The sequence below is a fragment of the Daphnia carinata genome, chromosome 4, assembly GCF_022539665.2.
Source record: "Daphnia carinata strain CSIRO-1 chromosome 4, CSIRO_AGI_Dcar_HiC_V3, whole genome shotgun sequence".
Taxonomy (NCBI): Eukaryota; Metazoa; Arthropoda; class Branchiopoda; order Diplostraca; family Daphniidae; genus Daphnia; species Daphnia carinata.
The window spans coordinates 8,172,087-8,189,439 of record NC_081334.1 but is presented as its reverse complement, the minus strand read 5'-3'; the positions used below and the strand labels follow the sequence as shown (position 1 = coordinate 8,189,439).

The window sequence follows — 17,353 nt, the reverse complement described above, 5'->3', positions numbered from 1 at the left end:
ATTCCCAGTCTTACTCAATCACGAGGCATACGGAAGAGGGAGCATACCACGCTGTCGACCAGGATCCACGGTTATATCCGTCCACATCGTCAAGGCATTTGTCTCAGCAAAGGCCAATTGAGCATCTGGCGCACCGAACTCGTACGCCTGTTCGACAAGACCATGGAGCTTCACGAGAAATATGTGGAGTCAGTTACCAATCTACCAGGTAACGACTGTATCGTCACGTGCATCGTCAGTCACTATTAACTCAACAGTGACAAAAGCAAGCCTAAAGGAAAATTCGACTGTATCTGCAAAGATCTAATAGCTAGAAACCCAAGCTCGCCACACGCATGACGTCTTAAACCGACATGGGGAGCTTTTGTCAGACATCGTCAACGACATTAAGAAGTCTCCTGTGCAAGCCAGACGGCAGAGTGAATCGTTAAACGCTATCGAACAAATTCTACAATCGATCCATGAGGCTAACGAAAAGAAGATGGACATTGGACTCAAGTCTGCGATGAACCAAATGGTGGAGGAGAACGAGTCTAGTTCAAGGAATGTCGAAGAGAGACTAGAAGCCATTCAGAAAACCAGTGAATCGCAGTCCAAAGAACTCGAAAGTTAAAATACTTTGTACAACAGACGTGCACAAAAAATGTGTAGACAATGCCCCGAGGGTGAAAATGTATCATCCCAAGGTCGGCTGGACACATCGATACAAGGGATGTTGTCTCAGCGTCGCGAAGCTTTAGGATGACCGCAAGGCAGTACCCCATGCTCACCGCCACAGAACCAGCCTCTTGGAACAATGCGGAGGAGCAGGGACAACGGGCGATTAAATAGACAACATGGAAGCAACCGCTGACATGTCTAACGACCCATCGTTTAGCTACCAACAACAGTCGAAGAGCGATCCGAAATCAGATCCTAGTCTCATCTGCCAACTTGTTGATTCTCTGAGAATGTCAGCACTTCCACGTCTCACCATCACCAAGTTCGACGGGAACCCGTTTAACTACCAAATATTCAAGTCGAAATTTATGAAGCTGTATCACAACCGGTGCAGTGACAATGGAATCCGATTAGCGCATCTGCAGGAGCTACTTGCTACGCAGGTTCTTAACTCGGTAGCTGATTGTGTGCTTGACCCGAGCAAATACGATGTAGTCTGGCACAACTCGACCAAGAATATGGCCACACTACTCTCATGACTCAGACACATCTAAACAATCTCCTTTGACTTCCGTCCGTGCAGCCAAATGACAGCGCCAGTCTGAAAACATTCTCCAACAAGCTTCATGTAGCCGTTTCCGCCCTGTCCAACACTGGACTTGCGAGCAAATTACAACCGTTAGGTAATCTTATGCACGTTGTCACCAAACTGCCGAAGACCTTGAGGGAAAGATGGGGAGGGAAGGTGATGAAGAGGCATCCTGTTGTGCCTTCAATAGTCGATCTTTACGACTGGTTAACCCTTCAGTCAAAGGGTTCAGATTTTGCAAAACTAATGGCTGGTCCTTCAGCACTTCCAACGACCTCACCAGTCGTGCCCAGGAGAAATGGGAAGGGATATCCAACTCCCTATGTTTCTACCATCAACCATGTCACCACCTCGACGTCTGACACAAACTTGCCGCAAACAAAGTGAGGAAGTCTGCGGGTGAACCCACCAAATACAACCTCGTTTAGCCAAACGAAAGGCAGCCCAACGTGCTTTGTCTGCAAAGAGCCAATCCATAAAATTGAAGAGTGCACCACCTTAAGGCAGATGTCTCCAACACAAAGAGCGGAGACAGTCTTCAAAGCAGGCCGGTGTCTCCGATGTCTTACAGGAAAACACCCCAGTCGATTCTGCTGACTGAAATCGATTCGATGTACGGTCGAAGGATGCAAAAATCCGGCGCACTCGACGTTGCTTCATGGTTCAGAGTTTTCCATAAGAAACAATGCAAGCACCTCCAGTGACTACAAGACCACACCATAATCGAAAACACCACGTCGAGTGACTTTCGACAACAAAGTCGACGAAGCCTTCCTTGGTGCAGTATCACGCACCAGGTCGAACACACCACGTCCAGTGCTTTTAAAAATTGTTCCTGTTCGTCTACAACAGAGAGAGAAATTATTTGAAACCATTGGATTTCTAGATAGCGGAAGCGACGCTAACCTAATCCGAAGTGATGTGGCCAGAACTAAACTAGGTTTATCCGGGCCAACAACGAAGATCAACGTGACTTCATACGACGGGGGAGTTACTCCAGTCAATGCTCACGCAGTATACTTCGTCATCAGTAATGCAGTAGATAATCTACAGGTTGCTCAAAATCCAACCTTTTCGGGCCTACAAGCAAAGGCATTCCTTCATCTGCAAGGCCTGAAGCTCCCAGAAGTTCAATCCGACCAAGTAACGATTCTAATTGGCCCCGATGTAGCAGACGCTCACGACCACAGCGAATGGGTCGACCGGACCGGTGGCTTTCAACACGCCGCTTGGATGGTGCTTGGGAGGAAAAGTGGGCCCGCAAGGTGAACATGAGCAAACCAGTCACTATGTAGCTCACATCACATCGAAGGAAGGAGAAAGGAGCCTCCCCGAACTTGTCGAGCGTTTTTGGAGGCCTGAAGCGAAAGACTCGCTGTCGTGCTGTCTCCCAAACCCATGTGGGAGACTGCATCCATCAAAACACTCATCAAAAGAGACCCAAACTATGCCAAACAGTACGATGACGTCATCCAAGAATACATAAAACTTGGCCATGCTCGTCTCTTGTCCACCGAAGAAGCTAAACTCAGAACACCAAAGACAAACTATATGCCTCATCATGGTGTTCAAAGCTCGACGAGTTTGACGACGAAAACAAGAGTGGTCTTCGACTGCTCAGCAGAGTGTGAAGGTACCCCCTTAAAAAAATCTTCTTCGTAGACCGAACTATCTTCTGAATTTACTTGCGCTTTCGCAAGCACCAAATTCCCATCAGTAGTGACATCGAAAAGATATATCATCAGGGTTTAGTTCCAGAGGAGGATCAAGATGCCTTTCGATTTTTGTACCGGTCGCGTAATAGCACGTCGTCGCCGCTTACCTACAGAATGGCAGTTCATGTCTTTGGGGGCGTCTCGTCGCCGTCGACTTGATTGTTCGGCTTAAATAAAACAGCTGAAGACAACAAAACGAAATTTCCGTAGGCAGCAGCCAGAGTAAGAACAAGTTTCTATGTCGACAATTATTTGGATTCGTTCAATTCGGAAGAAGAGGCAATCAAACGTGCCCGCCAGCTAAAGGAACTGTTGCAGCTAGGGGGTTTTAATCTCACAAAGTGGTCGTCGTCGTCAAGAAGGGTCCTCACAGCGCTTAAACCATTAGGACTAGCCAATCCATAGCTGGATTTAGACTTGGACAAATTGCCTATGGATCGCGCCCTACGGATTCTTTGGGACAGCGAAATCGATGCGTTCACTTTCAAGGTGGGAGAGAAAATTCAGTTGCATGCCATACCTACTAAAAGAAATCTAAGTGTGGTGGCCACGGTATACGTCCGCTTGGGTTCGTCGTTCTGGTGGTCTTCCGTCGCCATGAAGATGTTGACGCAAGAAGTATGGCTAGCCAAGTTGGATTGGGACGAAGAGCTACCCGAACCCATGAAATTTTGATTTCAAAAATGGTGTCAAAGTCTGTCAAACTTAGCACGCATCACAGTTCCCCGATGCCTAGCAAACGAAGAGCATCCAACAACTCAACGGATACACATCTTTGCCGACGCCAGTCAACTAGGGTTTGGAGCCATCGCATACGCGCGAACAACATATGCCAGTGAAAGGGTCGATATGTCTTTCATCATGGCCAAAACGCACGTCGCACCGCTAAAACAGCTCGCGATCCCTCGGCTCGAACTTCAAGGAGCTGTCGAAGCTTTACACCTGGCCATAATAATTTGCCGTGAGATGAACCTGGATCTAAGTCAAGCCACGTTTCACGTCGACTCCCAGACAGTTCTGAGATGGATCCATTCTGCCAATGTCAAATACGAAGTGTTTGTGGGAATTAGAATTGGAAAGATTTTAGTGAACACCGATTGTCGACAATGGCGCCACGTACCAGGAATCATGAATTCAGCAGATGTTTGCAGTAGAGGACCAGATCCCGACAATCTCAAAGAGCTACAGCAGTTCCATCAAGGGCCAGCCTTTCTGTTGTTGGAACCTCCATTATGGCCAAAGTGGGATCAAACCGAATAAAACGACCATCAAGATCCCGAAGCCATTCATGTCTACACAACGAAAACCAAGCCCAGTGATAATGTGATTGACCAGTGCGTAGAATATTCTTCAAACAAAGTGCGCCTGGAGCGAGTGCTTGCGTGGTGTTCGCGGTTAATCGCAAACTGTCGTACCAAAGCAAAGATACTAAAGGTGACTCCAGGAGAACTGACGCCAGTTGAAACTGAAGCAGCGCTGGCAATGTGCATTCAACGTGCACAAGAAGTAGCATACCTAGAAGATGTGTTGTTCTTGTAAAGGGGAAAGAAATTGCCAAACCGGTCGAAACTCAAGCAGTTTCGACTATTTATCGACGAACAACACCTAAGGCAAGTGGGCGGTCGAATTGGTCAAGCACCTGTCGACTATGTGACAAGACATCCAGTGATCTTGTCTCCCGAGTCTGGGATGCCCACGTTCGAAATTACCACATTAAGGCCGATCGCTTATTGTGCGAACTTTGAACGATGTACTGGATAACCGCTGGACGGAGGGTAATTAAATCTCTACTGAACAAGTGTACTCCCTGCAAGCGAAGAAACTCACAACCAGTCGCATCACTCATGGCTCAGTTACCCGTTCATCGCATAACTCCTTTCTTACCTCCGTTCGCTCATACAGGAGTCGACTACTTTTATCTTCTCTCTTTTACCTCCTACTTTTACTGACTGTCAAAGTAGGAGGGAGAGGGTGACGACACGAATAAAGATGGATTTGCCTTTTTATGTGCCTTACAACACGAGCAGTGCATCTAGAAGTAACGGCCAGCCTCAGTGCAGAGGGATTTCTGTTGGCCTTTTCTCGATTCTCTAGCATAAAGGGAAAGCCGGTCGTTGTGTATAGCGACAATGGCACAAATTTTGTGGCTGGAGAAAAAGAGTTGAACGAGACAGTCGAAGAACTACACGATAGCAAAGATTACCTTGAAGCACAATTCACTTGTCGACACATTGAGTGACTTTTTTCTCCGCCAAGTGGACCTCACTTCGGGGGAGTTTAGGAGAGGCTCGTGCAATCGTACAAAAGAGCTATGAAAGATACCCTCGGAAATACTGTTGTTAGTGATCAAGTCTGAAATACTGTTGTGGCAGAAATCGGGGCCTTGCTTAACGCTCGACCGCTAACCCATCTCAGCGTAAACCCCGAAGATCCTGACCCTCTCACTCATAACCATTTTTTTACACGCCAGACCAATGCCGTATATACCGCTGGCATTCGTCGATCTCGACAATATGAGCATCTCAAAAAACCAGTTCACACAAAGTCAGCTCATTATCAACCAATATTGGAAAAGATGGATCACCGAATGTCTTCCGTACCTCACAGAAAGAAAAAAATGGGCCAAGAGTCACAAGAACATCGAAGTGAACGATATTGTACTCGTTGTCGACCCATTAACTCCTCGGGGTTAGTGGCCATTGGGAAAGGTAGTCGTAATTTTACCGAGCGTGTCCGCCAATGTCGTGCGCGTGGTTAAACTGAAAATTTGCGGCGCAAAAATACTCGTCCTGTGACAAGATTATGCGTACTCTTAACGCGGAACGTAATCGCACTTGACACGAGCCAGACACCCACACTGCCTAACTCGCCTAAATGCGAAGAAGAAAAAAAACCATCCAATTACCGTAGTTGACAATACGTGTGACATTGTCTAGGATCGCCTTCTAGTAAACCCCTCGGCAATTTACTCTTTCGAACGTCATCGAACGTATTATGCAGCACTTACCTACCATCATTAGAAAATTCTAGCCATCAGTTACAGTCGACTTCCTCAGTGTTTTGAATTGTGTTTTAAAACAAACTCGTGTCGAACTAAAGGTGCTAGTGTTACAACAGTTGCCCTGTTTTCTGTTTCAAGGGCTGCCATCTTGTATTTGACTTCATCATCATGCTTGTCTCCCTTACTGTTAACCTTTCCACCCCTAAAGGTCAGGTCGAACCTTAGTCGACCTCTGGCCTCTCTTTTATTCAGACTGGGAGTCGGGATCTGGCCCGATGTCCGATAGGACGCTAAGTGGGGGCTCCGCTGTTGCTGGCCACCCTCGCGTAAGTCCTTTAAGAAGGAGCTGTGCATGACTGCTGGCTTCCCTTCGCGAGTGTTGTAAATAGTATATGTGTGTGTAAATATTGTCTTGTATGCGTCTCGTATAATGTGTTTGTTGTTTGGTTATAATGTGGTAATGTTGGTATAAATAGAAGAAATTGTAACACTAGTGACCGTACTTTTATCGAAAATCTAACATTGTGTCAGTGACTTTAAAATCATTAAAATGGAAGAGGTCAACAATCGTCAAAAGAAACTCTTTATCGAACTAAAAAGGGTTGTGCAAAATTTTGACTGCGAAGAACGAAGAGCTCGGGTTTCGCTGACTCATCACCCCTTAGACGACAGTGTCGTGAAACAAACTATCATTGCTCTAAATTCCAGCCGAAACTACATGGAAAAGACATTGTGTGAAGAAATAATTGCGACCACTCCACCACGCGATTTCCCAAGGCATGTCGATCCACCATCCATTCCCACGCTATCACCACCAGCTGTAGCCGTCCCACGTTTTACGCCGTCGGTGCCGTGCTTCGTGGATCACGTCGAAAACTTGCCTCCACACAACATCGACTAGTGCCGAGTCTTCATGGAAAAATTAACGGCCCCTGAACGAGCGAAGCTGATGCCAACTGCCCAACGTTCGTTATCCTTCCACTGTTGGGAAAGTAGAGACTTTACCGGAGAGGCGAAGCATATAAGACCCAGCTGCTCTCACCCTCGAAATTATTTCCGCTGTAACAGCGCCACTCCTCATCAATTGCTTTGTCGAGCTAATTTCGTCACTCGTCAGAGCGACTAGTTATATGCTTCGTGGTCGATATCTTCTTTCTTCGCGTTTGTGATCCAGAAATTCCCACTTTTTGTTCCCTGCTGTGTTTTTTTCCTTAATTAAATATTGTTCGTTGAAGTAACGAACAAGGGCCCACTGTCACCGATTTGGGTAGCCGGAGAAATAGGACCTGGATATATAGGACCCGGAGATTTAGGACCTACAAATAGGACCTGGAGAAATAGGACCTGGAGAAATAGGACCCAATCTTCAAACATTTTTTGAAGGGTCCTATTTCTCCCTATTGAGGGTCCTTTTTCTCCAGCCTTGAGGTCCTATTTCTCCATCTTAAAAAAATTAAATGTGTAATGGGCTTAATATTCCGATATGTTGAAAAAAAAAACCGAACGGCTTATATTGGTTTCTGCACTTCAAACACCGTTATCAATATGACGCCTTTTCACTGCATTATAACTTTTTTAAAACAATTTACATTCATAATATTTTTGCAGGATTATATGCTTTTTCTATTGCTTTTTAGAGCTCATTTAATAGAAAAGTAATTTTGTTTATACAGTATTTGGATTTTCGCATTTCACATTTTCTTACTGGTGTTTTCAGGCCTACCATCACCCGCCCTTTACTAGGGTCGCTATTCACTTTTTTTTTCTTCGTGCCTCAATGAGGATTCTTGGGAGGGCACATAAGTATCTCTTAATACACAGATAACTAAGAAAATTATTATATAAAAATAATTTAAGAAACGTTAATTTCATAATAAAACACTGTTTGCCCTTGCGCAAAATATTGTTTTTTACGATATATATGGCAACGGTTACTACAAGCAGACGACTGTTTCAAGCTCGAATCGTTGAATCGTTGAAGTTGCTTATTGTAAGCGGTGTTTGTTTGACAGGTAAGTGGCTAGTTTCAGTAAAATAAAAAATTTTCTATTACCTAGGTTTGGCAGTTTTGGTACATTTCAAATTCCTGTTGGCATTAGCACCACAGAAGAAAAAAATTTACTTGGAAGGAAAGGTATTTAAAGTGTAGACATAATTTTATTAGTTGCAGTTGGAAATTTGACACACATTACTAATCCGAAATGTTTCTTAGGTGGTTACTTTCAAGGAGAATCATGAAACTAGAGCATGATTTACCATGAACCATTTGGGAACCAACTTGTTAGCTGCCTTATAGCTATCATCCTTCTGGTAATCTAGATTTTCACAGATTTTTTGTTCGTGAAATTTATGTAATCATTTTTCTTATCGTTCAGATGAAATAACAGCATTACAGCTGTTAGTTACGTCAAGACATTAATCTCAAGATGCAAGTACTGAGCTTTAACGGATTTCAATTTACAGAAGCAAGACATCCAATTCTGTTGTTGAGGAGAAAACCAACTACACACCCAGCTATGAATGGACACATATGTGTAATTGAATCTAAATTAATTTTATTTTTATGGTTTAAAGGCTTTTCGTTCTAATCTTCCTGCTAGATAGTATCTGAGAGCCATTCTTTAATTATCATTTCACTTAGATGCATTTTCAACTAGTAACTACATTAATTTATTATCGTCTTAGGTAGCAAACCGAAATCGGTACCATCGCTGAGCAGTGCCCAAGAAAATGTCCAGGAGCACGTAACACTATTCCTTATTATTGATTTCCATGATATCAATATTGGATATGGATCACGGGATCTCATGTTGAAGGCGAGGGGGAGGAGAACACCCAATCCGTTAGAAAGCTGAAAAAAGAAATGACCGTCGAAGAAAGGCACTTAATCCGTGCCCAAAAGTATAGGATACATAAACATTTTTACGTTTTGCGTTTAATTATTTAGAGTTACTTGTGTGTGAAAAGGCTACAACTCATCGAATCGGACTTTTATAAGCATGCCAGCATTAATGAAACGGCGCGGACGCTAGATCTTGATCTCGATGTCGTTGTCGTTGATCAAATTTTCAACTTTTGGGTTCTTAAACGAAAGGTGTGTGCTCCCAAATTCATGTGTCTCTACTACAAGCAATCAATTTTCTTTTTTAAAATTTCCAGTCCAACCGAGACAGACCATTGCTACCGCCCAAAACCACTGAAACGGAAAGATTAAGTCAGCAACAACAGCAAGATATGGAACGTATGAAATTGTTTGTACAGCTACGACAAGACCTAGAGAGGGTATGAACATACTTCTCATTAACTTTATTATTTTGTCTCGTTAAATGCAGAGTTGTCAGTAAAAACTGTTCTTCGCTGTAGGTTCGAAATTTGTGTTACATGGTCAGCCGAAGAGAGAAATTATCACGATCGTATTTTCGATTGCGAGAACAAACCTTCCACAAGCAACAGCGATTTTGTCTCTGTCTGATCTACAAAAAACTATCACCCCAGCAGAACTGACGCCAATCATGGCTCCAATGTCTATGACCTTGTATATTTACGTGGGGAAACGATCCAAAAAGAAGGCTTTGAACAAGTCATTCAACTCATAGCAGGCGTACAGTCGAACATCCCCGCAATGAAAAAGGTTTGGCTTTTCCGTAATTATCGATGACAAGGAAACAGTTCTCAATCTGTGTGCGTTGAATTTATTTGGTTGCAGGATAAAAATGGAATCGTTGGTCGTCCCAATCATTTAAAGGAAGACAACCCATACAAACGCACGTACATGAATGGGGACGAAAGTCGTTGATTCCGCTCGCTATCTTCCATCAGTGCCGAATCGGCTGCCTCTGATACTGAAACAAACAGTAGATGGAAGAGACCGGTATTTCAAATCATCTTCCTGTTCGAGTTTCTACGCCGATCACAATTTCCCATTTTTTATTCTTTCCGTCCAGGTGAGAACACCTTCGCAAACATCAATTACCTCGGTCGACAGCGATTTCGATGTAGCCATTACACAGCTTGGTTCCAAAAAAGCCAGTTCGAAAACTAGTGATAGAGCTGGCAAGTTCATTTACACCGACAGTGAAGAAGAAGCGGGACCTTTTAGGCTTTTGATGTTACCTGCTAAATTTTTGTTTAATTGTTTGTATTTTGTAAAAATAAATGTAAATCAATTACCAAAAATTTATGGTTTTATTTTAATTTAAACAAATTTTCTTGCGTCCTTTGGCTGCCGCGATCCGGACATTCCGCGGATGTTCCAATACGTACGTTCACTGAACGTACGGATTTGCCATCCTGCAGACGTCCAACTAAGGACGTCCGTAGTACTCCCAAATAAGGACGTTACCAGGACTTCCAATTAATTACGTCCGTAGGACGTCCTCCAGTGGACGTCCCTAAAACCGGACATTAGGACATCCTGGTGACGTACATCTGCCGTCAGAATAGGACGTCCCGATCGGCCAGCCAGGACGTAGATGGGATGTCCCTGGGACGGACAAAGGCTAGTAGGGTATGTATGTGCTATAATCTTTTTGTTTAAGGAAGGCAAGCCAGCATATGCCATCCAATTTCAGGGGAAAAGCAGGACTCTGATAAAATGAAAACTCAACTTAAACGGAAGTTAGATAAGTTGGAGAAGAAGAAACTAAACAAACAAAGGAAAAATAACAGATGCCAAGGTAAACTTTGATTTCGACAAAAAAAAATAGACCTTCAACTAATTTTACTTTTCTGTATTTTAACAGATAAAAGAATACTAAGCGCAATAGGTTAAAAAAAATGTGGAATTGATTGCGAGCTTGATAAACCAATTAGGAAAGAGAATAAAATCAACATCACAAACGAGAAAGAAGTTGGTTGAACGCATCGAAGAACAAGAAAAGAGAAAGGAACAACAACAGAAAAGGGATAAATCAACATTAAGAAAACGAAAAATGAAAGGAAAGCATAAACTGAATAAACTAGCGAAAAAAAAAACAAACTTATCGTATGAATTGCCGATATTGACATGGATGAGCTGCCTCGTGTTCCATTATTTACAAGCCGTGCCATGATAGTTTTGTATAACAATACACTGGCATGCCTTCCATGATCCGAGCGGAACTCATTATTTTCGTTCTTGCCACGTAGGTCTCTATTTATGGTTTTGCGGCATATATTTTTTTTATTAAAAAATGTGCTTGTCTTAAATAATATATATATAATTTTTTTATTATTTATCAGTGTATTAAGGAGTACTTAGGGGAAAGCATGCCCCTCGTCTCCGGGAATTCGCATGGAATAAGGATATCAGCCAGGGGGGAGGGCGATACTAGGACTGGAAACGCCACTAACGAAAGGTCAAGGGCAAAAAATCAAACACTGTGTAAAAATAAACATAACTTTTATACATGAGCTGTGTAAAGCAATAGATAATGCGTGTAATCGTGCAAAAAAAATACAAATATGAATTCAAACAAAGAAGTTATGATGGACTGATTACACGAGCAATTGATAACGTGGTTTGGAGTGCGGAAAACTACATAAGCCGTCCGGTTCTTCCTTTATAACAGCGGGCTTTAGGGCTATTTCCCAAGGAGAAATAGGACCATTACTTTGGAGAAATAGGACCCTTATGAGGGAGAAATAGGACCCTTCAAAATATGATTGATGATTGGGTCCTAATTCTCCGGGTCCTATTTCTCCAGGTCCTATTTTGGGGTCCTAAATCTCCGGGTCCTATTTCTCCAGGTCCTATTTCTCCGGCAATCACCGATTTGATCGGTAAGGGCAAGACTCTCTAAAGGGCTTCCTTATCAGTTTAACTAGCTTTTGTTTTTTGGGTTTTCTTGGGAGTATGTGTGGGTCGATCCGGCCAGTTCTGTTGTTATGCTCGACACATAGTGGTCGAAATCCCCCCCCCCCCCTAAAACTTGTCAGAATCCAACCGCAGCGTGTGTCCTTTTCTGTTAATACAGATATCAAAACCATTCGTTAGTATTTCTTATTTCGTCAAGACAGGGGAACTAGAGGCTTTAAGACCGTTAGTCTATAAAGCCATTGCTACTCTTTCGAGAGACACAACAGATGTAGCAAAGATAGCCACCCAGCGGCTGTGAGATGAATCACAGGTTAAGCCAAACGCAATGGTTACCAATTCAATATCCTTAACTATTTAAATCAATTGTGCTTGTGTAGGTTTTAATAGAGGTTACTAAACTGCGTGCGTTTTATTCTAATGATTTCATAAGACACAGTCATTTTCGGTTTGAAATGATAAAAATTAAACCAATTTGTCAAAAACAGGTTGCCGATGCAGCAAAGTTAGCAAGGATAGCCACCCAGCGGTTGTGAGAATAATCATAGGTTTAGCCAGACGCAGCGGCTACCAGTCCAATATCCTTAACTATTTAAATCAATTGGGATTGTGTAGGTTTTAATAGATGTTACTGAACTGTTTGCTTTTCATTCTAATGATTTCATAAAACACAGTCACTTTCGGATTGAAATGGTATTAAAATGGAAGAATTTAACAAATTGGTCAAGATCAGGTTGCCGATGCAAAGATAGCAAGGATAGCAACCGAGCAGTTGTGAGATGAACCACAGGTTTAGTCAAACGCAGTGGCTACCAGTCCAATATCCTGAACTACTTTAATCAATTGTGCTTGTAAAGGTTTTAATAGACGTTACTAAACTATGTGCGTTTTATTCTAATGATTTCATAAAACACAGTCATTTTCGAATTAAAATGGTAAAAATTAAAAAATTTGTGAAAAACAGGTTGCCGATGCAAAGTTAGCAAGGATAGCCACCCAGCGGTTGTTAGATGAATCACAAGTTTAGCCAAACGCAGTGGTTAGTCCAACATGCTAAAATATTTAAATCAATTGTGCTTGTATAGGTTTTAATAGATGTTACTGAACTGTGTGTGTTTTAATCTTATGATTTCCTAAAACACAGTCATTTTGGGATGGAAATGATAAAAATTCATAAAATTGTTCAAAACAGGTTCCCGATGCAAAGTTAGCAGGAATAGCCACCAAGCGTATGTAAGATGAACTACAGATTAAGTCATGTTTTATTAAACGACCCAGGTTCCCGATGCAAAGTTAACAAGGATAGTTACTAAGCGGATGCTAGATGAAGTACCGGTTTAGTCACGTTTATTAAACGACACCTAGTGGTGAATTTTGATAGGTGTTTCGACAGACGCGATGGTTACTGTGTGCGTTTTATTCTAATGATTTCATAAAACACAGTCATTTTGGGATTGAAATGGTAAAAATTCATGAATTTAGTCAAAAACAGGTTCCCGATGTAAAGTTAGGAAGGATAGCCACCAAGCGGGTGTTAGATGAACTGCAGGTTTAGTCATGTTTTATTACTAAAGGGACTACTTACTAAATGTAAAAAAATTACTATAGGGCCCGGTCTAACAGTTGAGTTATCCACATACCAGACAATCCGAACGTATCGGTTTTCTCTTTTGGTACCCGGGTTTCCTAGTCTGCTTAGTATGCTTTCTGACAAAAAGTACTATTTTGAATTATAACTTTCAACAACAAATAACGTTTGCTAGTGTTATCGTTCTTTTGAATCGTCGACAACATGATAAGGTGCTTATCAAAAAAAGATCATGTCTTAGCTAAACATTTTAAAGAAGAAGACATAATCAAGGCAAGGTATATTCTCATAATCTAGGTAACAAATTTGGTAGAATTTTTCTTTTCAATGGTTTAACTAATTTTCACTATTCTAAGCTTGCCACAGAAAGAAGGAAACCCACTAGAAAGAGTCCAAGTAGAAACAGTGTTTTAGGTTTTAGAATGACCTCAGACGTAGTAGAGTTGACTAACCTTCCTGCAGATCTTGAAGTAAACGATATGCAAACCGAATCAGGAGCTGCAAACGTTTATCATGAAGTAATAGAGAACCTGTAAATATCACTCAGCCCGTTTCCAACCTCATGTTTGATCCAACAGAAGCTAAGCTTCCACCATCATAGCGTTGGTTGCCTAAATACGATGTTTATCAACATAATGACCCACCTGCTCAAAGGAAGATTGTTGTAGAGAGTGATGCTGTGAACAATGCTACAATTATTACGAAGTCTATTACAGCAGTTCGCAAGTTTTTTATAGTGTTTTGGGATTATTGGTCAGAACACCGGATTTCCTTGGCAATTCCCCCAAAATGTAGATGAAATCACCGACCTCGCGTCACGTTTCCAGGCAGCTTCCATATTCTTTGGATGCAATTTCGCTTCGAGCAGCCATTTCACAAGCCATTCTGGAGTTGCCAAAATCGATTTGAACTTGATGGCACGATCACAGCTGCAAATTTAGGAAAAAAACCAACATATGCCGCAGTTGTGAGGGCTACAAGAAAATAAAGAAAGGGCATTTAAAGGCGAGCAAAATTAAAAGGCTTAGCGAACGTCGCAAAAAACGCTATCTGAAAACAAAGCTTTTAAAATGCAAAGTTAAACGCAAAGAAATACTTGTCAAGGTGTTCGTTGAAATATTTTTCATTGACTATGTTTAACGCCAGTGCAAATTTTTTTATTACACAAATTACAGGACGAAAAAGAGTAACTACTTCTTCGAGAGACATTATTCACTCTGTCTTGTAAGGTAATGGTTGCTAAAGGTGATCGTGGGGTTGACGCTGGTTACGTTTAGAATTTGACTGATTTAACGGAAAAATCATAAATTAGATGCTTTTAGTATCCACTTTGTATTGACGTGACTTTAAATGCGGTATTGCAGCCAATTCACTAAGCATGACTGTCGTTTGTTTGAATTCTCTTTGTAAAAGGTTGAATATTTGACTAATATTGATGTCTTATTTGATTTTTCATGCATGCAAAGAATGCTGTTAAAAATAAAAAGTTAAAAATATAAACCAATTCATTGCAGCTTACGTGTTGAAAATGTTACCTGCTTATCACTAGCAACATTTTTTTTATAGTTTCAGAAAGTATTGGTTGTCTAAGTGATTTTGAAAAAAGCTGAATTCAAATACAGTAAATCAATGCGCCACGACCCTGAATTTCTCACGTAAAAAGCAAAGCTTTCTATGATCACTTCGAAAACCAAATCTCCTTCCTCCTCCTTCACCGGAAAGAATTGGTCGATTACTGAGCTGCATGCCATGTACTTTTGGGCTGAACGGTTTTGCACTAACATCCATTAGGAGTTTTCTTTCAGCGAAGCAAAAAGAATTACGTTACGGCAGTTTTGTTTGGGATGAGATGACCATAGCCGAAGACCTAACAGTTGATTCGAAAAAAAACTTATAATTGAGGGATTTGTGGACTATGGGCAGGACGATGGCTTAGGTCATTCGATCAATCTAAAGAGCCGTAAGGGCGAATTAGAAGATCATGTTTCTGTGTCCATTTTTCGCCCAACACTATCCATGGATACAGCCGACAGCTTATTGTTCTACAAAGGGGGCATGTCCGGGAGGTGTAATTCATCAACTGGTGGATCGAACTATAACCGTCTTAGAACAAAATGAGGAGACAGTAGAAAATGTTGTCTGTAATGTGCACAAAGCAATCAAACAGTAATGCAACTCTATGATGTTTTCGGAAAACACCACTCACATCACAAACATTTCAGTGACTCTAAAATGAGAGGACCCAATGTTGGTATTGTTTTTGCCTTACCAACATTGGGTCCTGAACCTGAATACGATAGCGCTAGTAACTGCGGGAAAAAACGGAAAAAACCGTTCTGCGATTCTCCAAAATCAATCCGGTAACTCAGATATTGGCGAAAAAAAGGCAACATCATTCAACTACCCTACATTAGAAGAAGAATTGATATATTTTTATATTGATGTTTTACATCTCACCAAAGGTCTGCGGAACAACATATTCAACTTTAAAAATGTCCGGGTGATTATTTCTGTTGTAGCTATAATGATCCTAAATAATCATGTGTATTAACTTTCAGTTTAGGTGGAACCCCGTAAGCTGTAGCAATTTTGAATTATTTGACAAAACAGGCCAGATTAATGGAATACCCCTTAGTGGCCTTTCAAAATTAAAAGATGCACATCAAAAAACAACTTCATTTGAAATAATGAACGTCAAGAAGGCAGCTCAGCTACTGTCAAATTCGATCACCATAGGTTTCTAGATATTTTCGCAACAGAGCACTAAAGAGGCGTTCAAAGATAACTATCGAGTAATTTTAACGCTCGCTTATTTAGTTCCCTATTAAAACAGGCAGAAAAGGAACGGAAGGTATGAGCACACTCATAAATAAGGCGCTTTACGTCATGAACGGCAGTATGACAAACAAGCTACTAAAAAAACGCCTGGAATAAGGACAAAAAGATAGAACCATATATATGTTTTCAATTTCGTGCAATTAGGCCTTTCTCTGAAACCAACCGAGATAAGCAACCAACTGGCCGTAGAAGGAATGCCGGTACTACGCGCATCCTCACTAGCAATTCAGAGAAGAATGCTTTGGAACAGAATCATCTGTCAAAACGTAAAAAAGTTTCCTCTCCAGTTTTCGCAGAAACAACAACAAAGAAAACAAAGAAAATTTTGAACCGGGAGCAGAGGCTACTGAAGATTTCATTTCAGCTCTCTGTTCTTCGGGTCTGCCCCCCACTCGGTTACCTAAATGAAGCCGCTCCGGTAGAACAGTGAAAAACGTTCAAGGAAGTGCTCTTTAAGTATTTTAGAATGTCAACTGTTTGGAGAACACATATTTTCTTAATGTCAACGACAATACAATGTCTTATTCATTTTTTAAAATCACTATTAGATGTTATTTCGATAATAAGTAGAAGTGGATGGTTTAACTGACATCCTGTCCAATTTTTTTTTTAAATTTAAAAATCCAATAACACCTTTCTTTATTATCAGGCGACCATGAAACAATTGCAGAATCTAGCGTAAAGTTTGGCGATTCAATTGATGCAAAAAAATTAACGAAATTGCGAACCAGTGAAAAGTTATTGACTCACAGCGAATTTCGTCCGAACTGGCCCCGGTCTCCCATACTTGGTCGGGGTCCTTGAAAAATTACTGAAAACGTTGCATTACGAATTCCATCTCCATTGCAATATCTTTATCCAGATCTCCAGTCATCGTAAGGTCCTTGTAGACGTTTATCTTTCTCATTGTCCTCGTAAAGTGCCCTTTCAGGCCCGCTCGTGACCCTCTAGCCGATCGTAGCATTTTCTTTGTTTTGTTGGAACTGTACAGTTAGTACTCTTTGCAATTCTTAGCGGAATTCACTTCTGGATTTCTCTTGAAGAAGTGAAAATAAGGAAAACTTGGTAAAAGTTTTACTATTGGTGCTTCCACTAAATTGTCGGTAAAAGGAAAGGGAGAAGCGCTGACGCCGTGCTCCAATCAGTGGACGTATTTTTTGAAATCCAC

General features: G+C 41.5%; 2 protein-coding genes and 1 long non-coding RNA gene across 5 annotated transcripts in view; 2 read left to right on the top strand and 1 right to left on the bottom strand.

Annotated features, from left to right (window-relative positions):
* LOC130687377 (14-3-3 protein zeta) overlaps nt 1-17,353 on the bottom strand; it is an 84,561-nt gene that overhangs the window by 31,744 nt on the left and 35,464 nt on the right. The window contains exon 1 of one of the 2 annotated variants that reach the window (XM_059495091.1): nt 2,848-2,857. The exons of the other annotated variant lie outside the window; for it this stretch is intronic. The gene's annotated coding sequence lies outside the window, so the exon portion shown is untranslated. Of the gene's footprint in view, nt 1-2,847; nt 2,858-17,353 lie in introns of those variants that run through there. 2 annotated transcript variants of the gene reach the window in all.
* LOC130687576 (uncharacterized) lies at nt 3,814-4,224 on the top strand. Its single transcript, XM_057510750.1, has one exon. The coding sequence runs from the start codon at nt 3,814-3,816 to the stop codon at nt 4,222-4,224; it is 411 nt and encodes a 136-aa protein (XP_057366733.1).
* LOC130687382 (uncharacterized) lies at nt 7,945-10,141 on the top strand. Of its 2 annotated transcripts, none has more exons than XR_009000135.2 (9): nt 7,945-8,099; nt 8,178-8,275; nt 8,341-8,499; nt 8,655-8,866; nt 8,933-9,059; nt 9,125-9,247; nt 9,329-9,596; nt 9,672-9,836; nt 9,910-10,141. It is a non-coding gene; the product is annotated as an uncharacterized LOC130687382 (long non-coding RNA). The 2 variants fall into 2 exon arrangements; XR_009000134.2 differs by having other exon boundaries at nt 8,651-8,866.

Bases quoted from the DNA above. Each gene is read 5' to 3' on its own strand.
- LOC130687576 (XM_057510750.1), top strand. From the start codon at position 3,814: ATGTCTTTCATCATGGCCAAAACGCACGTCGCACCGCTAAAACAGCTC.